Source organism: Portunus trituberculatus, chromosome 17 (assembly GCF_017591435.1).
Source record: "Portunus trituberculatus isolate SZX2019 chromosome 17, ASM1759143v1, whole genome shotgun sequence".
In the NCBI taxonomy this organism is placed as follows: Eukaryota; Metazoa; Arthropoda; class Malacostraca; order Decapoda; family Portunidae; genus Portunus; species Portunus trituberculatus.
Window position 1 is genome coordinate 3573573 of NC_059271.1, and position 24670 is coordinate 3598242.

The 24670-nt window shown below is 35.9% G+C and overlaps 1 protein-coding gene across 1 annotated transcript in view; it reads left to right on the plus strand.

Moving 5' to 3' along the window:
* LOC123505172 (mitogen-activated protein kinase kinase kinase kinase 3-like) overlaps positions 1 to 24670 on the plus strand; it is a 190945-nt gene that overhangs the window by 95010 nt on the left and 71265 nt on the right. Inside the window, exon 12 of the mRNA XM_045256333.1 lies at positions 16567 to 16620. Within this exon, the coding sequence (XP_045112268.1) occupies positions 16567 to 16620 (54 nt within the window). The remainder of the gene's footprint in view (positions 1 to 16566; positions 16621 to 24670) is intronic.

Consider the following 24670-nt stretch of genomic DNA (forward strand, 5'->3'; position numbering starts at 1 on the left):
CCGAGGACATGGAAAAAAGCTAATAAAGGACATCTGTCTAAATGACGTGAGAAAATACAGTTTCCCGCATCGTAGCATTGATAAGTGGAATAAACTGAGCAGTGATGTCGTTGATGCAGTGTGTGTGTCAATCAGATGAAAGAGAGATATGACAGGAATGGACAAGGAGACAGGTCACAGAGAGCTTAGCTCGGGCCCTGTAATACACAAATAGGTAAATACACACACACACACATAAACACACACACATACATTTATAAAATTTAGATATCTTAATGTATTGACACCATTCTAGCACAGCATATGAAGATCTATGATTGAATTATGTCACCATAACTTGTCTGCCTTACACTCATCACTATGAACACCTGAGCATGAACAAAACATCATGTATTTCAATCTCAGAACAGAGTTGATCACACATCACCAAAGAAGCAATGAACACTGACACTGATTACCTGCTTAATATTGGTAATTTTTGTTATGGGTGTAAGTGAGGGGGATGATGTACTTGAAATGCCAATACGTAAATTTTTACCTGCCTACTTTTAATGCTTGCAGAGAGGTCTTGAGTTAGGTCTTGAGTAAAAATGTCCCTGAGCTGTGTGTACCACAGCCACATAATATTGGCATTCGCTGATTGTATTCCTTCAATGACATTTACATTTTGGTTTTAGTTGTGTGAAAGTCCCAAGTAGAAATCAGTACTAGCATTTTGGATGAGAGGTGTAATGTCTAGATTATGCAGTTACTAGCATATAAGAATAGGGATGGATATAAAAACTTTTATTGATGGTAAAGATGAATACAAATTCTTCTGAATATGATCAAGGAGGAATAAAGAGAAGGGCATTATTAGAGAGGCTTTTGACAGTTTGAAGTTTTGATTTTGGTGTTGAAGAAATTAAAGAAAAAAACAATATACAAGAAATCAAGGTGCTGAAGAGGGAATAAGAATACAATCATGATATTGGACAACTCCCCAAAATTAGAGTACTCATTAGGCTTGAAATCTGAAATAAGAAATTAAAATATGTGATGTAATTTGGAGGTAAATTCATTTTGAATAGTAAAGATATTTGATATGGTGAAAACATTTAGAAAAATAGCAAATAGAGAACCATTGTGAAAAAGCTCAATGAATTTAATAGAAGAAAAAAGAAGAAAAATAAAAAGAATATGAAAGTAAATAAGAGAAAGACTGATTAATACTTTTGTGGAATGTGATGGAAAGAACCATGTACATATGTTGTTTGAGTAATGGAAGTGAGCAAAGTGAAGAATGGAGAAATGTACATGAAGCATATGAAGAAAAGATTTTGAAGTAGTCATAGAAGATAAGCAGTACCAAAAAGGTTGGATCATAGACAATTTTTTTCTTTTAAATTAAGAGGGGAGAAAAAAAAAGAAAAAAAAGATAAAAAAAGGAGACTGGAATGAAAAGCTGCTAAGAGTTATCAAAACTAGGGAGGGCTGTCTGCTGTTACAGGAAAATATAAACAAAATCTATGAGTGGAGTAAGAAGTGGAAATTGGAGTTTAATGCCAAGAAATGTCACATAATAGAGCTGGGAAAGAGCAAAAGGAGACCGGTATGGAACTGTCTGATGGGAGAGGAACAAGTTATGAAGACTAAAGAGGAAAGAGATCTGGGAGTGATTATACAGGAAAATCTGAACCTTGAAAAAAACATAAGTAAGATATTTGGATTAGCATATAAAATGTTGACTAATATTGGAGTGGCATTTCAATACATGGACAAAGATATGATGAAAAAAATTATTACGAGTATGATATGTTCAAAGATAGAATATGCAACAGTGGTGTGGTCACCAAGCTTCAAAAAAGATATAAGAAGATTAGAAATGGATCCAGAAGATAGCAACAAAGGTGGTGCTGGAACTAAAGGATTTAACATATGAGGAAAGGCTGAAAGAAGTGGGACTGCCTACCTTGGAAGATAGAAGAGAATGAAGAGACTTAATAACAATGTATAAAATAGTAAATGGCATTGAAAAGATTGACAAGGAAGACCTGGTGCTGGTGACAGAAGAAGCTAGAAGGGCAAGAGGACATGTAAAGTAGATTAGGATGTGGCAGTGTGTGAAGGATATTTGAAAATATAGTTTTCCACATAGAATGGAGGAAAAGTGAAATGCATTGAGTAATGAAGGTATTGCAATACATAATGTGATAAATGGGGACATGAAAACAGGACACTATGAGCCCTGCTCGAACCATGTACAATGCAACTAGGTAAATACACACACATGTGGCAAATATGAAGAGATATTAAAATGTCTACAAGAAAAGTTCGGGATAAGGTAGGCAAAGGGGAAAGTGGAGTGGATGAGATCAAGTTAGAGGAATTAAGAAATGCTTAGAGAAAGGAACAAGAAGAGGAAAAAGTAAAATTCTCTGAGGTAGTAATAAAACGGATACAAGAAAAGACAAAGGACACAGTAATACAAGTAATTAAGGAGAAGAAAGATTTGGTGAGGGATACAGTGGACAAGAGAAAATATATCCTGATTTTTGTGCTGAAGGGAAAAAAAAAAATAAATAAAAAAACTTAACAAGTTTGCTAGAGAGAGAGAGAGAGAGAGAGAGAGAGAGAAAGAGAGAGAGAGAGAGAGAGAGAGAGAGAGAGAGAGAGAGAGAGAGAGAGAGAGAGAGAGAGAGAGAGAGAGAGAAATGACTTGAGATTAGAATGAATCCAGAGCATAGCTACAAAGATGGTGCTGGAACTAAAGGACCTAACATATGAAGAAAGGCTGAAGGAAATGGGACTGTCAACATTACAAGATAGAAGAGAAAGAGGAGACCTTATAACTATGTATAAAATAGTTAATGGCATTGAAAAGATAGATAAGGAAGAGCTGGTACTGGTGACAGAAGAAGCTGAAAGGATGAGGACATGCAAAGAAGATTAGGAAGAGGCAGCGTGTTAAGGATATTTGAAAAAAACAATTTTCCTCAAAGAACAATGGAAAAATGGAATGCATTAGATGATGAAGTTTATGCAGCACATAATGTGCATAGCTTTAAAGAAAAGTTAGATAAGTTGAGATATGGAGACAGGACACTATGAGCCTCACTTGAACCCTGTACAATTCAACTAGGTAAATACACACACACAGATGCTAGAAAATGAAAATAGAAAGACCATGGATTTCAGATTTTGTCTAAATTTTTGTAATTTATGAAATGTGTGGACATTAAGTCTATTTAACATTTCCATTATCTTGACTGCCAAATTAGTTAATTAAACTGTAATGACAGCTTGTTCACACTATAGTAAGAAAGGGAGAAAATTTACACTATTCCTTGCAAATCACAAAAGGCAACTAAAGGAATAGAATGTTATTATCATTTAAGAAGTATATCATCCTGATAAATGAATAGTTAGATAGGTAGACAGTAAAGTCCCTTTTATCAAATCTATTTAAAATGATGTTATGTTGAGATTGAATTAATCCTCAGTGCACCAAGACTTTAGTGTCTTCATTTCAGTCATTTCATATTCATTGTTATCCAAAGCCACAAACTGGTCTTTGATGTTTAAGTCTTATCGGATATGATACCTCTCTTTGTTGTGAAAGGAGGCCATTGTGATTTACCATGTTAATGTAATTCCTGTAAAGCCACACTTACTTGACAAAAGTAAGAATTGCACATCCACCAGCTGACACAGGAAATTTGTGGCTTAAGCTCATTCCAGACCAATGTCTGTTACTGCTTATTTATTTATTTTTTTTATGTATATGTCACCCTCATTCCATTTCTTTGGTGTATAATACATTTAATATCCAATGAATAGATAGCTGTGCACCTTATTAATGGTTTTCCATACAATTTTCTTTATTTTTTATTGATTACTATTCATCACTGTTGTTCAAAGAAGTTACATACCCATTAGAAATGTTCAGCATTCTTCACTCCTAAGGCTTTTTATAAGTTTTCCTGATGTTGAAGAGGGTTAAATGAACTTCATATTATAATATTATAATTGCTATAGACTAATAGGCTTGAAAACTATGGATATTATTGCCATAATGACACAATGTCTACCTTTATGAAAAGTGTTGCTTCTGCCAAGTGTTGCTTAGATGGGTAAGCCACCCTATATTCCAAGGAATTTCTCTTGAGTCTTACGCATTATAGTAATCAGGAAAGTATATTGATGAAATATTCGAAGATACATATCAGATATTGAGAAAATAAAAGTGGTTCTTCACATTATACACAAGAACATGATATCAGAATCACAATGAATAAGGTAGGATTGGAATATGCTGAGATTGTGTGGTTTGTCCATAGAAAGTTTAGATATTGGGTGGAGAGAACAACAAAATAAATCAAGCTAGATTGTCATTATTGGAAAGATTGTGAAGAAAACTGAAAGAAATTGAAATGTCAACACTAAGTAAAATGAGTATAGATATTAGTCTGACATAACAAAATAATGAAGAGATCAAAAGAAGTTTATCTCTTGTAGGGACTGAAAGTGGCTTGATGATTAGAAAACATCAAAAGAAACTGAAGAAAGGAAAAATGTTTGAATGATATAAAAAAGTACAGTATCTTCCAGAAGTATGGATATCTGGAACAAACTACAAATTACAATAAGCAAGATATGTTTGTATATCAAATAAATGAAAAACTGGATAGTTTAGATAGAAAGATGACCACATGAGTAGCGTGGATCCTGTGTATAACTAGGTAAATGCATGCTATTACAAGGAAACTAAAGCAATCTAGAATTTGATGGATCATGCAGTAGGTGGATGTGACTACAATACAAGATGTCCTGAGTTCGAATTCTGTCATGTAGTTAACATTTTTCTTAGATACCTGCCTTTTCCTTGTTCCCCAGTCTCTGAGGACATGCTGTAATAACTCATTGACAGTCTCAAATGCCGATTAATGGGACAGAGTGGCATCTGATGTAAAATGTTAACCAGATCATCTTGTGGATCTAATCTTTCACCACCGCAATTGCCTAGAAATGTGTAGTAGGGAAGAAGGGCTGTGTATTCGTGCAGGGTCCTGTCTCCATACTGTAAAAAGAACATTTCAAGAGATAAATATAAATAAAAAGCGCAGCCATGGTTTATGATTTGAGGGATAAGGAGGAAATGCGAGGATCGCCCTTCCAAGGATTTAGTGAAGAGACGAACAAAGAATTGCAAGTAAAAATGCAAATCAGTGATTTAATAGAAAGAATGATAAACTTAGAAAAGAGGCAACGTAATTTTGAAGAGGAAACTAAAGTGCTGAAAACCCAGTGCACTGAGCTAAAGGAAAAGATAAAAGAAGGTAGAGAGTTAGTAAAGAAACAGGAAAATGAAAGGATAGAAATCAAAGGCGAATATCTCAAATGGAAAAAGGAAAGAGAGGAAAAAAATTAGTTTTAAAGTCATGGAACCACAGCAGAAAAAAAAGAGTAGACCTAACCCAAGAGATAGTGAAGGTAATCAGACAGAAGGGATTGATGGTAAGGGATATAGTGGATAAGAAGAGTATAGTTATCTATGGGTTAAATGAAGAAAGGGAACGTGTAAAAACAAAGAGAGAGAATGAACAAAAAAAGATGGCAGAAGATGTGGTAAGAAGTGTTCAGGATGAGGGTGAGGACTGGGTAAGTGAAATTGAGGAAGTGCACAGACTAGGAAAATATACAGAGGGAGGAAGACCACCGAAAGTCAAATTCAGAGCACAAACTACAGTATCAGTGATACAACATGCATGGAGGCTGGACAAGACGGAACAATTGAAGAGAATTGGATAAAACAGGACATGAATGAGGAGGAGAGAAATAAGATAAACAATCTTATAAGAGAGAAAGAAAAAAAAATGAGAACAGATTGGAGGAAGAGAAGAAAAGTTCTATTGGAAGGACAAGGAAGAATGGTTGAGGAAATGGTAGTATCTGACAAGAAAGTAGCTGCGGTGGCGAGTGGACGTGTTGTGTGTGCGCTCCGTTTTTGGCTGTTGTTTTTATAGTTAGCGAGTGGTGTTTGTGTTTGGTGTCTGTGTGTGGTGCTTTTGAGTGTTAGTGAAGTGAAAGTGTGTACTGCAAGTGTTAGATTAGAGTGAAATAGTGGTTAGAATCAGTGTTTGTGAGTTAAAAGTATTTTGGTAGAGCGAGGAGACTAGGCTTGTAACCGTCAAGTTGACCTTGAAAGAGGATTAGTTGACCTCACTTAGGCCCCCACCACCGCGGTTCCCCACCCCCGTCACCAAGTATTTTTATTTGTTTGTTATTTGTTCTTGTGAGTTAACAGATTGTAAATTAGTATGGCGGTAGCTACTGAGGTATATCAGAGTGTGATTGAGTGCGTGAAAGAGAGTGTTGAGGTGGGATTGGGAGAGTTTGTTGTGTGTGAGATGTGTGGGCATGACAGGAAGGTCGTTGACTTTTCTGAGTGTATGGTGTGTAGGCTCAAGAGCGAGAATTTAGTTCTTTCTCTTGAGCACCGAGAATTGCGAGAGGAAATGAGAAAGCTAAGTGAGGGGAAAAGTGCGAACGAAGTTCTCATCTTTGAGTTGAAGGAGGAGGTTAAGAGGCTTGGGGAGGCAGTGGAAAAATTAGGCAGGAGATCAGTGTTAGGCCGAAGGTTGGACCTTCTGAGGGCGACAGGGTGGCTTGGCCCTCTGTCGGGAAGAGCAGAGTGGGGAAGAGGGAGCAGGCGAGCCAGACTGGGAAAGATAGTAGTCAGGATGGGCAGAGATGGCAGGTTGCGAGGGAAGGAAAGCGGAGGCAGTTAGGGAGGATAGGACTAAACCTGTTGAGTGTGAAAATAGGTTCGGTTTGTTGGAGGGGAGGGGAGAGTGAGAGTGGAGTGAATGAAGTGGTTGTGGTGAGTGAAAGGAGAGAGAAGGGGGTAGAGGAGAGGAGGAGGAGGGTTGTGCCTAGCACACCTCAGGTGTGTGTGGTGGGTGACTCTCAGGTTAGGTATTTAGATAGCACTTTCTGTGGGAAAGACAGGGATAGGAGGACGAACGTGTGTATGCCTGGTGCAGGTGTGAAGGCAGTGAGTGAGGAGGTGCAGAAGAGAGTTGGGGGGATGGAGAGGGAGGGTGTAGTAGTTTTGCACGTAGGTGGGAACGATGTCAGAGCAGGTGGGTCGGAGGAGTTAGTGGCAAGATTTCGGGAAATGTTAGGCAAGATAAGGGAGAGTGGTAGGAGGTGTGTAGTGTCAGGAATCTTGCCTCGTGTGTATGTTAGCAGGAATGGTTGTCTAGAGCCATTGGTGTGAATGATCGGGTAAAAGGGATGTGTAAGGATGTGGGTGTCAGCTTTGTGGATGTATGGGATAGGTTCTATGGGCGAAGGGATTTGTATGCTAGGGATGGTGTGCATCTGAGTAGGAAGGGTGTGGATGTGCTGAGTGGATGTCTGGAGGGGAGTTGGGATGGAGTGTAGGGGTGAGGTAGCAAATGCATTCCAGAAGAAAGATGTTAGACATAAATTAGATAGGATAAACAGAGATAGTGAAAAGATTAGGAAAGATTTCCAGGTGCAAATAGGAGAGAATAAGATTAGGATTCCAAATAAGGAGACAGCATCTAGGAAGGTAGCAGGACTTAAATGTTTTTATGTAAATGCCAGGAGTCTTAGGAACAAGAAGGACGAGTTATCTAGTTATATAGTTGAGGAGGACTTAGATGTTGTATGTGTCACAGAGGCATGGGTAAATGAGGAAAAGTTTAGGAAAATAGGAAAGAATATGAAGTAGATGGATACATTATGTATTTACACCAGAGAATTGGTAGGATAGGTGGAGGAGTAGTTATTTATGTAAAAATCCTTCATTTCCAGTCAGGTTAATGGTATTAAGGTAGATAACAGAGTAGAGTCCTTATGGCTGGATGTTAGAGTAAACAAAAGTAAGGTTATTAGAGTAGGAGCTTTTATAGACCACCTAACCAGTCAGCAGATGTAGACAACCTTATGGTAGATGAGATAAATAGGGGTGTACTAGTCAGACAATTATCTTAGGGATTTTAATCTTAAGTCAGTAAACTGGGAGAGGATGGTAGGAGATGCTAGTGAAAATAAGTTTATGGAAAGTTTTCAGGATAACTATTTAGTGCAGATGGTAGATAAACCTACTAGGGGAGGAAGGTTTTAGACATAGTACTAACAAATATTGAGCATTGTTTAAAGGAAGTTGAGGTAGGAGAGACTTTAGCAAACAGTGACCATCATATAATTAGATTTATCATTAATTCCAGTAGGGATAATATAGTGAATAAGACTAGAGTCCCAAACTATCAGAAAGGCAATTATGGTAGGTTACGTCAGTTATTAGGAGAGGTAAACTGGGAAGATAGTTTTGGAAATAAAACTGCACAGGAGATGTGGGATATTTTTAAGGTTGTAGTAAAGGGTATAGTGATGCAGTGTATCCCTTACAAAGATATAAGGCAGAGAAACAGGAAGCCATTATGGTGGACTCATGAGATAGGTAGCCAGATCAGAGAGAAGAAGAGGGCATATAGAGAGTTGCAGAAAAGTGGGAAGATGTAGATTTGATTAGGTACAGACAGGTCAGGGATGATTTGAGTAAGGTTATAAAAAAAGTAAAAGGCAGGCAGAGATAAAACTAGCTAGAGCTGGGAGTAAAGATCCCAAAAATTATATAGTTATTACAAGGTCAGTGATAAAAGAAATAAGGATAGGATTGGACCACTCAGAAAAGATGGTGTAGTAGTGGATCAAAATGAAGACATAGTAGAATTATTGAATGAACAATTTTCTTCAGTATTTACTAGGAAAGAATAGGAAATCCTGTTACAAACAGTGCGACGAGTAGTTTAAGAGCTTTAGAAAATATTGATATAAAACCGGGAATTATTAGGAAATTTATTCTTGAACTAGACGATAGGAAAGCTAGTGGTCCTGATGAGCTACATGCCAGAGTACTTAGGGAGGGTGTAGACAGTATTTCTGAAGCACTTAAGTTAATCTTTGAAAGATCACTTAGGTTTGCTGAGATACCTCAGGACTGGAAGTTAGCTAATGTTACTCCAATATTTAAAAAGGTAGGAAGGATGATGCGAATAATTATAGACCGATCAGTTTAACTAGTATAGTATGTAAGATACTAGAGAAAATCATTAAGGGTAGTATTTGGGAGCATTTAAATGAGAATAGATTAATTAGAGATACCCAACATGGCTTTAGATCAGGGAGGTCCTGTCTTACAAATTTGCTCGATATCTTAGAATATATTACCAAGGAGTTAGATGATGGAAATAGCATAGATGTTATATATCTAGATTTTAGCAAGGCGTTTGATAAGGTACCGCATAGGAGGCTAGTGTACAAATTGAGACTACATGGGATAGGGGTAGGTTAGTTGATTGGATTAGTGAATGGCTTTCTGATAGGAAACAGAGAGTAGTATTAAATGGGGCAATGTCTGAGTGGAAGGAAGTGGTTAGTGGGGTACCCCAAGGATCAGTGCTAGGACCTCTTCTTTTCTTGGTGTACATTAACGATTTAGATATAGGAATTAGTAGCAAAGTATCAAAGTTTGCAGATGATACTAAGATAGCATGTGCAGTACAGGGTGAAAAGGACAATTACAGAATACAACGAGACCTGGACAGGCTGATAGCATGGGCAGACAGGTGGCAGATGGAGTTTAATTCTAAAAGTGTCAGGTTATGCATTTAGGTAAAGACAACACAAACTTTAGCTATGAGATGGAGGGATGTTGGCTAGAGGCAGTAGAGGAAGGAAAGGATTTAGGAGTAGTGATAGACAGGACTATGAAATTTTCAAAGCAATGTTTAGAAGCAAGAAATAGGGCAAATAGGATCCTGGGTTTTATAAATAGAAATGTTAGTTATAAAAGTAAGGAAGTGGTGTAGCTTATATAATTCCTATGTTAGGCCCCATTTAGAGTATTGCATACAGGCCTGGTCACCCCACTATAGGCAGGATATCAACATGTTAGAAGCAGTTCAGAGAAGAGCAACTAGGATGATACCAGCATTAAAGCGCCTGGAGTATAGAGATAGATTAAAGGAATTAAACATGTTTTCATTTGAGAGGAGATGTATAAGAGGGATATGATAGAGTTATTTAAAATGTTCTCAGATACAAACTACATAGATGTGAGATCTTTCTTTACCTTAGAGGAGGAAATAGGACTAGAAATCATGGCAGGAAGATTAGAAAGCAAGGCTGCAGGTTAGATATAAGAAAATATTTCTTTAGTCATAGGGTGGTAGACTTCTGGAATGCATTGCCAGAGAGGTTGTAAATAGCACTAGTTTGACAATGTTTAAAACAGATTAGATAAGCACTTAAATTTATTAGATTTATAATTATGTATAGCACTGCATGATAGTTTTTATAAGAAATTTACTATAGTTAAACAAGACATGATCCCCATGTATGGGGATCACAGATTCGCTGCAGGACTTAGCCCTGTTAATGGGCCAAATATTTAGAATTAGTATATAATGTATTGTGTACTTGTAAGTGTATCTTTAAGTACTGATGACGAGGTCACTGTGCGACTGATACAGAATAACCTAGATGGGCCCTGGTGGCCCTTTATTATCCTATAAAAAAAAAAAAAAAAAAAAAACATTACATGAAGTTAATAATTACATTAAGATAAAGCAGCCAGACATCATGGGCATTACAAAAACTAAACTAAGTGGGTCAGCAGAAAATATGAATATAGGAGATGGAAATTATAATGTGTGGTTAAGCTCTAGGAATAGTAAGAAAGGAGGAGTGAAGTTACTGAGCAAGAAGAATAAAGCAGTGAAAAATGTTAAGATAGGAGAAGGTATGGCAGAAGTAATGAAAATTATGATAAAAGGAAAGGGTAAGGGAAAAAAAGAGAAGTTGCAGTAACATATGTACCACCAAAAACTAATGCATGGAATCAGGAAGAGTATAAAGGGATGTTGAGTGATACAGTTAATTGTTTTAAGAAAATATTGCAAGAAAGCAGGAACATCACACTTATGAGGGACTTCAACTGCAAAGAGATATGCTGGAAAAACTGGATCACACAAGGAGAAGAATTGTGGGGATATACACAACTAAACTTACTAATGATTAACACAATGACACAGTGGACTAGGGAAACTACAAGAGTTAGAGGAAATGAAGAGGCGTCAAGGTTCGACCTATTGTTTTTTTTTTTTTTTTTTACATTACAAGGGCACTGGCCAAGGGCAAACAAAGTGTTGGAAAAAAAAAATCCGCTGGTTGCCAGGCCCTGTTAAGAGGAAAGTATAAAGAGAAAAACAAAAAATCTAAAAGGAGGGTCCAGTTAACGTAAGAGGTGTCTTGACACTCCTCTTTTGAAAGAGTTTAAGTCATAGGCAGGTGGAAATACAGACACAGGTAGAGAGTTCCAGAGTTTACCAGTGTAGGGAATGAAGGAGTGAAGATACTGGTTAACTCTTGCATTAGGAAGATGGACAGAATAGGGATGAGAAGAAGTAGAGAGTCTTGTGCAGCGAGGCCGCAGGAGGGGAAGGCATGCAGTTAGCAAGTTCAGAAGAGCAGACAGCATGAAAACAGCGGTAGAAGACAGATAAAGATGCAACATTGCGGCGGTGACTTAAAGAATCAAGACAGTCAGTTAGAGGAGAAGAGTTGATAAGACGAAAAGCTTTAGATTCCACCTTGTTTAGTAAAGCTGTGTGTGGATCCCCAGACATGAGAGCCATACTCCATACACGGGCGGATAAGGCCCTTGTACAGAGCAAGCAGCTGGGAGGAGAGAAAATGGACGAAGACGCCATAGGACACCTAACTTCTTGGAAGCTGATTTAGCAAGAGTAGAGATGTGAAATTTCCAGTTTAGATTTTTAGTGAAGGATAGACCGAGTGTGTTTAATGTAGAGGAGAGGGAAGTTGAGTGTTATTGAAGAAGAGAGGATAGTTGTCTGGAAGGTTATGTCGAGTAGATAGTTGTAGAAATTGAGTTTTGAGGCATTGAACAAAACCAGGTTTTCTCTGCCCCAATCAGAAACAAGTGAAAGATCAGAAGTTAGGCGTCCCATAGCATCTCGCCTTGAGTCATTTAATTGTTGTTGGGTTGGGCGTCTGTTGAACGCTGTTGAATAATGCAGGGTGGTATCATCAGCATAGGAGTGGATAGGGCATTGAGTCAGATTTAGGAGATCATTGATGAATAATAGAAAGAGAGTGGGTGATAGGACAGAACCCTGTGGAACACCACTGTTGATAGTTTTAGGGAAGAACAGTGACCGTCTACTACAGCAGCAATAGAACGATCGGAAAGGAAACTGGAGATGAAGGTACAGAGAGAAGGATAGAATCCGTGGGAGGGTAGTTTAGAAATTAAAGATTTGTGCCAGACTCTATCGAAGGCTTTCGATATGTCAAGGCCGACAGCAAAGGTTTCACCGAAGTCCCTAAAGAGGATGACCAAGATTCAGTTAGGAAAGTAAGAAGATCACCAGTAGATCTGCCTTTACGGAAACCATACTGGCAATCAGAGAGAAGGTTGTGAGCTGATAGATGCCTCATTATCTTCCTATTAAGGATAGACTCAAAGGCTTTAGAAAGGCAGGAAATCAAAGCTATAGGGCGGTAGTTAGAAGGATTGGAGTGGTCACCTTTTTTTAGGGACAGGTTGAATGTGGGCAAACTTCCAGCAAGAAGGATAAATAGAAGTAGAGAGACACAGATGAAAGAGTTTGACCAGGCAGTGAGCGAGTTCGGAAGCACAGTTTTTGAGAACAACAGGAGGGACTCCATCCGGACCGTAAGCCTTCCGAGAATCAAGGCCAGAGAGGGCCAGGAAAACGTCTTACAAAAAGAGATTGAAGTCATTGGAGAAATAAGTATCAGTGCCCTCTATGGAAAAGCAACCATCTATTAATTGAAATTGAATTCAGCCTGACAGTGGCTCATAAGTAAATAAGAATGAACTTCACAAAAATGGAAGGTATAATTATGGAAAGGCAGACTTTGCAAAGTTAAGGGAATACTTTGCAGAAGCTGAGTGGAATCAACTATATACAGCAAATAAAGTACAAGGGAAGACGGATATATTTACAAATATTAAAAATGAAGGGATTAAAAGATATGTTCCCCAAATTCAGATTCAGTGAGGGGGAGAGAAAGGAAGACAGGTACAGCATAAGATGTAAATTAGCAAAAGTGAAAAAGGAAGCAGCATGGAATAGGAGAAAAAGAGGAGGACTTAATAATTGGGAAGAATTTAAGGTAGTAAGAAATGAATATGTCCAAACACTAAGAAGGAACAAAGGAACTATGAGAAAGACATAGTTGACAAATGCAAAAATGAGTCAAAACTTTTATAAGTATGTTAATGGGAAAATCAATAAAAAAAAAAAAAAAAAAAAAAAAAAACATTAAAAGTTGATAATGTCATATTATAAGAGGATGCAAGATCACAGGCAGAAATAATGAATAGTGCTTTCAGTTAGTGTTCACCAAAGAAAACAAGTGTGAAGGGACACAAACAGGTCACAGGAACAAAGAAACAAGAAAGATCCATGTACAAGTTGGAGAAATCAGGAAGATTATGAAAACCTTGGTTGTGAATAAGGCTGAAGGACCTGATGGGGTGTCAAATTGGATACTGAGGGAATAACATCATAGTATGTTCTTTTACAGAAGAAAAAATCCTTATAGTTTGGAATAGGGCAAACATTACCAATTTTCAAGTGAGGTAACAAAGAAGGGCCACTGAATTACAGACCAGTGTCCCTAACAAACATGGTTGCAAAAATAACTGAAAAAAAAATAGTCCAAAAAGACAGATGGATGCAACAGCTAGAAGAGTCACATACAATATAACTGGAAGACAATTTGGTTTCAGAAGAGGAAGATCTTGTGTCACAAACTTATTGAGATTCTACAGTAGAACAATAGAATAATTCAGGAGAGGGACGGATGGGCAGACTGTGTCTACCTGGATCTTAAAAAAATAAATAAAAAAAATTAAAATAAAAAAAAGCTTTTTGATAAAGTACGTCAAAGATTGCCATGGAAAATAAAAAATAAAGGTGGTTTACAAGGAAAAGTACAGGGTTGGATGACAGACTTCTTAAAGGACAGAGAAATGAGAACAGTGATAAAAGGTGAAGAATCAAAATGTGCAGAGTTGTAAATGGAGTTCCACAGGGAATGGTTCTGGCCCCTATAATGTTTTTAGTGTATATCAATGATATGGTTGATGAGATGGACAGTTATATAACCTTATTTGCAGATGACGCAAAGTTACTGAAATGAGTGAAAAATTACATGGATTGTGAAATGCTACAAAAAGATTTGAACAAGATACACGAGTGGAGCAAGAAATGGGAAATGGAATTTAATGCAAAAAAAATACTAAGTGATGGAACTAGGGAAAAGCAAAAGCAGACAGAAGAGATCTTGCACTATGGGAAGGTTAGAAATTCAGAAAATGAAAGAGGAGAAAGACCTGGGTATTACAATAAATGACAATTTATCACTGGAAAAACACATAAACAATATAGTTGGGGAAACATGAGTTACAAAGTAAAATATAGATGAAGAGATGATGAGAAAACTAATAGAGTAAATAATTCAACCTAAACTAGAATATGCTGGACTTATATGGTCACCATATAATAAGAAAGATATAAGGGGATAGAAAGGATTGAAAAAGTTGCAACCAAAATGGTTCCAAGTTTGAGAGACCTAATATATGAGGACAGATTAAAGATATTGAAACTTCCAACATTGCAACAAGGGATAGAAAGAGGAGACCTAATTGCTATATACAGGGCATGGAAGGGATGGACACAGGTGACAAAAAATATTTATTGGTGTGGGACTCAAGAAATAAAATGGGACACAGCATGAAATTGAAAAAGACCACATGTAGAAGAAACATTAAGAAATATAGTTTTCCAAACAGAAGCATAGAAATATGGAACATTTAAATGAAACAGTGGTTCAAACAAATATTCATGACTTTAAGGCTAAACTGGATGACTATAGGTATGGAGACAGGACAACATGAGCATAGCTCTTTTCCTGTAGAAACACAACTAGGTAAATACAACTAGGTAAATACACAACTAGGTAAATACTACTTGGTAAATACACACACACAGACACTTTAAACTTTTAACTCTTAACATGTTTTTTTGTTTGACTCTTAGTTATTTTTTGCATTAGCTTGTCATATTTTATCTAACCATCCAAGGACAAACTCTAAAAGGTTGAATAATTAGTGAAACCTAGTTATATTCACAAGAAATGCTCTTTAATAATTAAATCCTACTTTTTCCTGTTATTAGCTTGTGTTTTTGGTTTTGTGTTATTTTAATGTTTCACTTTTTTTTTTTAATTATTATTAACACTTGCTGGCATATATAAAGCCATGTTAATGAAAAATCGTATAACCTTTACTAACGTAATTTACTGTGTGTTTGGAATTCCTAATTTGTTACTTAGTGATAATTAATAGGGATTGAATGTGATCCATTGCATTAGATGGAACATTGATTGAATTAAGTTAATGACTACAAGTTCAGGATTGGATTTAAAAGAGTGACAATACAACCAGATTCCTTTTACTGTTATTTTTATTGGCATTATGTTGATTGGTGAGTTTGAGTAATTTTAATATCTATTAATAACTCGAGATGTCAGGATGGCTTGTATTTGTATAGGCTCATAATGTCAGTTTTGTCTATGTAAAAGAAGGGATGTTTGGTTACAATGGTAGTGATAGTTTGGCTATGGTGGCTGATGCAAGTCTTGAAAATCTGTAAGGCTTAAGGCATATTGGAGAGAGAAATATAGTAAGTGGGAGTGGATGTTTGTTATGCTTTAGCATTGAAAGGTGCTTTTTAACATAACATTAAAGAAAGTAAAGGACAAGAAGCATGGATCTTGAATGCTTGATAAGAAACAGTTTGCAGCAGAGAAAAATAAAATAATAGAATTAATAAACAATGCTGCAAGGTAAACATGATGAAGGCAATGTGTGAAAGTGTGTCAATGTGCCAATGAGCTGGTAACCTGTGGCAGGACGTAACATTGTAACAGCTTTACACCTAACAGCAGCAGATGGTTATTAATTGCAGTGGTTTAATATTATCTGCACACTAGCATGTTGGCAGTGATGTCAGCATAAATGCTCCTATTAATTGAAGCATGAAGAACCAAATATTGTTTGCAGTTGATTTTAATCCTGATTTTGTGCTTCATTGACACTATTCCATTTAAAATGGGTGCAAGATTTTTCCATTATTTTATTCATACTCTGTTTATATGTTGGCAGAGCATATATTTTCTGTGTATGAAGTAGAGCATTATGTCCTTGTAAGAATGTTTTCATTCCAATAAGTCTGAATCCATAAAATGATGGTTCAATATTAATTTTCTTAACTCTAAAACAACACTATGTAGTCTTTGAAGCCAAGTCTTAGCAAGACATCAGAATGGACAGTGATACCAATACAAAGATATCAGCTGGCCAGTTGCTGGCACCAACATTTTGCATGATGAGCCATTTATGTTAGGAAGCTAAGGAGTGGCGTCCATTTTCAGGGGGCACAGCGATCGTCTCTCTGACTTGGACGTGGATATGACCTACTCCTCCCAGTATGTTGACCAGTTCCTCTTTTGGCTAGTATGCTAGCCAGTCCTCAGATCACCACGACTAACATTGACCTTTAAAGTTTTTGCTATAAGAAATTTACATACTTCCCAAACTCAGTAGATTTGGATTTATGTATCTTTTTACTAAAGCATGTTACTTTTCTTTGCATAACCAGAAAATGACAAAAGAAATTTAATGAAGGCTCTCACATTATCATATGGAGTGGTATGGTGATCTCATGAGACGCTGGCAATAGTAACCTGATACTACCAGCAGTTGTCATGTAGAGGTTTCCACAGAAAAAGTGGCTGAAAGAGGAACATAATTTACCTCATGGTTCCCAAGAAAAAGAAAAAAACATGTAGGCAGTAAAATTTCTCAGCCTTTAGTCTCATGGACAAGTTCGTTTTCATCTATTTCAAGAAAACATTTTGGTTTTGAAATTAAAATTTTAAATTATATTTAGGTGTGATGTTGATGCTCTTAGTCCACCTTCAAATAGCTGTTGTTTATACATAGTTATTAGTTTAATATTAAAAATATGTAATTAAATACCATTCTTAAAAGTAAGTTTGTTTTTCTTGATGAAAATTGTTGGATGACATCAAAGCCTTTGCTGTATTGTACTTCACAGCAATGACATGTCATATTAGAAAATTTGAAAAATGTTAGATAATTATTTTTCTAGTAGTGACAAGACTGGACAATGCTATTAGTTTCTTGTGTTCTTAATACTTGATTTATTTACCATCTTGAGCCATGTTGCTCTAATTATGGTTGTTTCCCACATAGAACACAAAACATTCAAACAATTGAAGTCTAGTAATTAAAAAGTAATTTAATAGCAGCAATACATATTTTGCATTGACCACAAAACAACTATTCATACAGTTGTTTGTTTCTTATGTGTATTTTTAATAGGAAAGATAATATTAATGTTTCATTACTTCATCTGTTACTTATGTGGGTAGATCATTGTGTTTAAACCCCACATATTATTTGATATTCTCCCAAATATAGTCTTAATGTATTGTATTTATGTTGGTCATGGACCTTACTTTTTCTTTTCCCATGTTAATTTATATTTGTACCAGTCTTTAATTGCTGTAGGAAGTAAAGGCTGTGAATAATTTTTAATCAAAGTCACAAATCTTGCAGTAAATTGGCCAATTAATAATTGAGATTATAGCAAATATTGCTGCCTCTTTCAGCTAGATTTTTCAGTTTGATAAGGTAGTCCATCTTTTTGTAGTAATCACAAAATGCATTTAACATTATTGTAGTTCAGCATGATAGAGGGTTGTAGAAGACTGAATGGGTTTTGGTGTACTAATGTTTCAATTACATTTGTTCTAATGCATGAAAATACACTCAGGTAGCATGGTGCATTAACACTGCATTCAATGTGCACAAGATTCGTCTTTAGTTTTGCATGTACAACTAATACATGAAATTCACTTATGACTATAGTATAAGGATATTATATTGTATACTTGTTTATTATATTTATGTGTAATTGTACAACCAAGAATAGTAAAAAAACTAATTTAATGTTGATACCTAAGTCAAACTTGAGATAACTTCCTTATCTCTTCTAGAAGCTACCACTAAATTTGATGACATGCAGTTCAGAGTATGCAAAGTCTTTTGTGTTAGTTAGGCTTCTTAGTTGTTTAGTTTGCAGTGTTCATAATAAGTGTTATTTTGACCATTCAGATTTGTAATATTAAGGAATAGGTAGATGAAATATATATATATATATATATATATATATATATATATATATATATATATATATATATATATATATATATATATATATATATATATATATATATATATATATATATATATATATATATATATATATATGATGACTTGCTATGGCCTTTTTTTTGTATTACAGCTTTAATTATTTTATTCATTTATTAGTTTTTGTCGAGGAGGCACCAACCAAAGGCAACAAAACTGTAATACAAAAGAAGACCCACTGAGGTGCTGGTCTCTAAACAGAGCCAAAAGCAATAGTTGAAAATTATAGGATAAGTGTTTTGAAACCTTCCTCTTGAAAGAATTCAAATCATAGGAAGATGGGAATACAGAAGCAGGCACAGACGACACAGAAGCTGTTTTAGCTAAAGATAAGATGTGAAGTATGTTTTGTAGGCCACCTTTCTGTCATGTATAGCATGAGAACAGGCTATGCTAAACCAAGGTCTGGAAGTTTTAGGTCGAGCGAAAGGATGAGGAATCTATGCTTCCATGCTAGATACTATCACCTCTTATGAATTTAGCACACAGACAGGTCTCTGACATGGGAGCAGTAATCTTCTCAAGGAAAATTAGCTTTATATTTCCTCATGTTACCCCAGCTGGTGGAGGTGAAATACCAGAGATGCCACACATTGTGGGAGCATGAGGAGAGATTGGAGAGATAGGATAAGTTATAGATGTGAGATTGTGATCAGAGGAAACCAATGAAGAAGATAAGATAACAGCATAAGCTGGAGGATTACAAGTTAGAAAAAGATTAAGAATGTTAAGTGTATCCAAAGTTGTTAGGAATGTGAATAGGGTGTTGCACCAGTTGGTCTAGGTCATGGAGGATAGTAAAATTTAGAGTTAGTTCAACCAGATGATTGGTGATGGGAGAAAAAGGCCAAAGCTGGTGGTGAACATTGAAGTCTCCAAGAATGTAGATATCTGCTAAAAGGAAAAATGTGCTCCATTTTGTAAGTTAGATAAAGTGAGGGGAGAGATACACACAGGTAAATTGATTTTTTTTAGAGTGAGTGTAGTCATAGGATGTCATACTGAGGGGTCCCCAAGCACATGGGTTCAAATCTTGGTAATGAAGCGAGTGTAGTAAGAGCATCCACTTGGGTAATGGTTCCAAATGCCAAAACCAAGCTTTCTGTCAAGAAATAGGAGTTTGCTTTGCCTTGCCTGTCCCTTAGCCTGGATTGGGCTGTTGGAGCACCATTGATGATCTTTCCACCAGTTCTCTCCATGTTCTCCTGTCCAATGTTGCATGTTGCAATTCTACAAAGTTAAGACTTGTCCATTCCATTCTGTTCCATTAGATAGTGTAACTGGATGTAAAGAAGATAAAAAGTGTAGGAGGGGAAATGGAAGAAATTGAGACTTTTTATAGGGATATAAGTGCATGTGTTAGAGTGGAGGAAAAATTTTATAGGTTTGCTTTCAAAGGAATATGAGCAAAAGTGATGTGTAATGTTTCCATAACTGTTAAATATTTTTATAGATGGCAGAATAAAGGAAATAAAAGTTAAGAAATGTTGATCTAGGGTGAGTAAGCCAGCTATAAGCAGGCATGAGATGTCTTTGGAAGGAAAGAGAATGAAAGAAGTGAATGAGTTTAATTTTTTAGGGACAATGCTTGGTTAATTTGGTAAGATGGATGGAGATATAAGGGAGAGAAAGAGGATTGTAAATGACAGGTGCATAATAGAATCACTTGCAATATTATTGAAAGAAGAATGTTGCTCTCTGCATGTAAAGACAGGTTTAAGAAATAGTATTGTCCTGCTGACTTTGCAGTATGAAGCAGAGACCTGGACAGGAAATAGGGCACAACAGCAAAATAGAGTATGTGCTGTGGAAATTAATTATTCAAGTGTCTGTGGGAGACACTTTGAGTGACAATGTGGAAAGGTGCGAGTGGTGGAAGCGTGCATAAGAGATGAGTACAGATGCAAATGGGGTGTAAATTATGGAGAGTTGGAATGGGAGAAATAGAAAACATTGAGATAACTGCAGTCATATTGAGGGAATGAAGAGCAAAAATTTCATAAGTAAAGGTTATGTAAACGAAGTTGCAGGCATTCATAGAGAGGAAGGATAAGATAAAGGATAGGATATGTATAAAAAGATATTAGTAGAGACCAAGCATTCATTACTTTTCCTCCCAGCAAATTGGTTTGGATGTCATACATATTACAGGATTCTATTTTAGTTTCTATTTGTGGTTTAGCTGTCTATAACATGTCACCTAAGTGCTCAAGAGTGTTTACTTTCTTATTTTTCCTTGAAGGTATGCTTAACTTTGTTCTCTTGATTTTGTTTACTAATCAAGTGCATACCACCATTGCCTTTCTTGGCTTATATTGAGATGTACTATCTATCAGTAGCACACAGGAGAGAGTGAGGTGTTGGAACTCCAAACATAAGGCTGTGCTGTAGCTCACTGTACATACCACAGTGGGCACAAGATATACTTTCTGTCACCTCTTGGGTTGTGGGTGAAAACAAGAATTTAGTGAGTTTGCTTGTGGTATTGCAAAGGACTTCCAATCACCTTTAGTATCTTTTTTCCCTATTTGAATTTGTTTTTTCTCTCATCAAAAATATTGAAAGTTTGTCTCATTCATCAGTCTTTATGTATAGGATAAATTTTGAGTGAATGGAGTTGATGTGTTCAGAGTTTGTGGATTGATAAATTCATGTTGGTTTTGCTAGCCATCACTTCATTTTGCAGTGGTAGGCACATTTTTGACAGTTGAATTGTCACTGAAGTGCTTTTCAAATAACTTTGGAGTGGCTTTCTTAGAAGAGATAAACATTATTAGGAGAGGACCCAACCTCAAGTTTCAGTTGCCAGATTCACCAGATTTTGTAATTTTTCACAGAAAAGTTGGTCTAATGTGTATCATATATTTTTTTAGTTGTTTTACTATAACATAACAAGATATCAAAATAGCTAAAGTACTTTTGAATATGTATCTATGACATTGCTTTAATAGTATAATTAAGGTTATATATATATATATATATATATATATATATATATATATATATATATATATATATATATATATATATATATATATATATATATATATATATATATATATATATATATATATATATATATATATATATATATATATATATATATATATATATATATATATATATATATATATATATATATATATATATATATATATATATATATATATATATATATATATATATATATGCAATTTTTGTATACCATCTATTCTTAGGACGAAAATTACTCTGTTCCTCAATTGATAACTCAGTCAGTATGATATATATTTTTTCTTCTAGGCAAGGAAATAGACTACAAGAAACCATGAATATATGAAGCCCCCTAAATGAATTTATTTTCTTAACTTGGGAATCAAAGTCTGATAGTGAGATGGTCTATTGGGAACCAAACCGTTCTTCTGCATAAACGTTTTCTGCATCACAAAGACCTAACGATTTTAGTTAATGGACTGTGGCCATCCTGATGAGTTACTTTTAGTCATGTCGAAGCTATGGCAAGGCACAGCTTAGTGACATAATAATGAAAGCACTACAACATGCTCTGGCTATTTCGATGTGGCAACAAATTATCTTTTTCCTCATAAAGAAAACTTAACGAAGATTGTTCTTCACTTTTCTTGTGAAGCATTGATCTGTACAGAGGGGAGGTAAAATATGTGTTCAGGTTTTGTGGTTTATTAAAGTCTAGAAATGAAAGAGGTTGGTACACCAAGTGACTATATATAGGTTTCCCTCGTTTTACGATTGGGTTATGTTCCTGAAAACTAGATCTAATAATGAAGGATTGGATAGCAAACTTAAGGTTCAACAGGAATTGTGAGGCATTAGTAGGTTCAGGATATGAAAAAGACTTGAGAGTTATAGTTAGCTCCTATCTTGGTCAAAGAAAGTAATGCATAGAGGGTAAAAATAAGGCAAATATGGTATTAGGATTAATTTATAGGAGTGTTAAAAGCTTGTTCCAAAGTAATATTAGAATTATATTTGGCTCTGGTCAGACCACATCTTGATTATGTGGTACAATTCTGGTCTAAATATTATAAGAAGAATATAGGTCTATTAAGAGTCAGTGCAAAGGAAGATGTTTAAAAAGATACAGGGGATGAGAGATATTCCTTACGAAGTGAGATTGCAGAACTAAATTTACATTCTTTAGAGAGACATGTGTTAAGAGGGAACTTGATAGAAGTATTTCAATTGTATAGCGGTTATAACAAAGGGAACATGAGCGAAATTCTTAAGATCAGTAGCGGGGATAGAAACAGAAAGAATGGGTTTAAGCTTGAGAAATTCATGTTTAGGAGAGAAATGGGAAGAAACTGGTTTTTAAGCAGAGTGGTTGATGAATGGAACGGGACTGCCACATGTAGGCCTGGCAGCCTTTTGCAGCTTCCCTCTTTTCCTATGTCCTTGTGTTCGTATGATTAAATTTAATGGGGAGTAATCTAGGCCTAGCCTGTATTGAGAGATAGAGAATACTTTTCTGCACCACCTAAAGAGGTCACTATTTTTTATACAGTGGTTTCCCCCTATAGGCCTACATCCACTGGCAAGAAGAGAAAAATGAGCTTGAGATAAGTTAGCAGGTGCCACTCGTACTTACAGTAGCTGAAGTCTTAATAAAATTCAGAAAAAAACAGGCCCTTCTTCAGCAAATCGACATAAATCGAGACAACTTTCGTTGTCACAAGGAAGGTAGAAAGAGGTATGCGGAGGCGAGTCTGGTCTCAATCCACAGCCTTAAGAGTCTCTCCATTTCATCCATTATTGGCTCCCTCTTCCTCGTTAACATCTTTGCCATTAATGTAGAAGCTGTCTCACCTGCTTTCCTCACACCTACTGATTGTTTTATGATGGTGGAGACAGTGGAGTGGGGCAACTCCAGGGTTCTGGTGATGAAGCTGGCTCCCTAGCTCCCTCATGGTGCTTAACAATTACAAGTTTTTCTCTAAGGATAAGCTTTTCTTTGGTCTTTTGACCTTCAGTTCACCAGCATTAGGTGTTGCAGCTCTCTTGGAAGACATCACACTTGTATCACTCGTAATACCCAATAATGAATGTGAATTTTAGGAAAACACAAACACTGGCTGAGTGAATACAATTGAAAGACTAGTGAGAATGAGTTTTGATGGTTGGCTGATGTGGCATGGATATCATTGCGATCCTGGTGCATTTGTTTACATTCTGGTGATTGGTTAATGATCAGATATACGAGCCCTGACAAAAGAAAACAAGCGAATGGATAAAATGGATAACGATTGGATAATAGAAATGATCTAATAATGATCTATTAAGTAGTGTGAGGAACCTTTATATATATATATATATATATATATATATATATATATATATATATATATATATATATATATATATATATATATACACACACACACACACACACACACACACACACACACACACACACACACACAGGAACCTTTAAATTACAGACCGGTATCACTAACTAGTGTAATATGCAAGATGTGTGAAAGAATAATAAAGAAACAATGGATTGAGTTCCTTGAAGACAACAAATTAATATCAAATAGCCAATTTGGTTTTAGGAAAAGACGGTCTTGTGTAACTAATTTATTGAATTTCTATTCTAGAATAGTTGATAGAGTACAAGAGAGAGAGGGATGGGTTGACTGTATTTATTTGGATTTAAAAAAGGCGTTTGACAAAGTGCCACATGCAAGATTACTATGGAAGTTAGAGGAGAAGGGTGGCTTAAAAGGCAGCACATTGAGATGGATAGAAAGTTATTTGAGGGTGAGAGAAATAAGGATGGTAGTTAAAGATATGAAGTCCAAGTGGAGAGCAGTAGAAAGCGGAGTGCCACAAAGGTCAGTATTGGCACCAATACTTTTCCTCATTTATATTAACGACATGCCAGAAGGAGTGAACAGCTACATAAATCTGTTTGCAGATGATACGAAACTGTGCAGAGTTATAAAGCAAAAAGAGGATTGTGAAATACTGCAAGAAGACCTAACTAAGATATGGGAATGGAGCAAAAAGTGAGAAATGGAATTCAATGTGAACAAAAGCCATGTCATGGAAATGGGAAAAAGTGAACGACCAGTGGGAATCTATAAGATGGGAGATGGAGTAGAACTGGAGAAAGTAAAAAAGGAAAAGGACTTAGGTGTGACGATGGAAGATAACAATCAACTAGTAAGCCATATTGATAGAATTTTTAGAGAAACATATAATATGCTAAGGAATATTGGA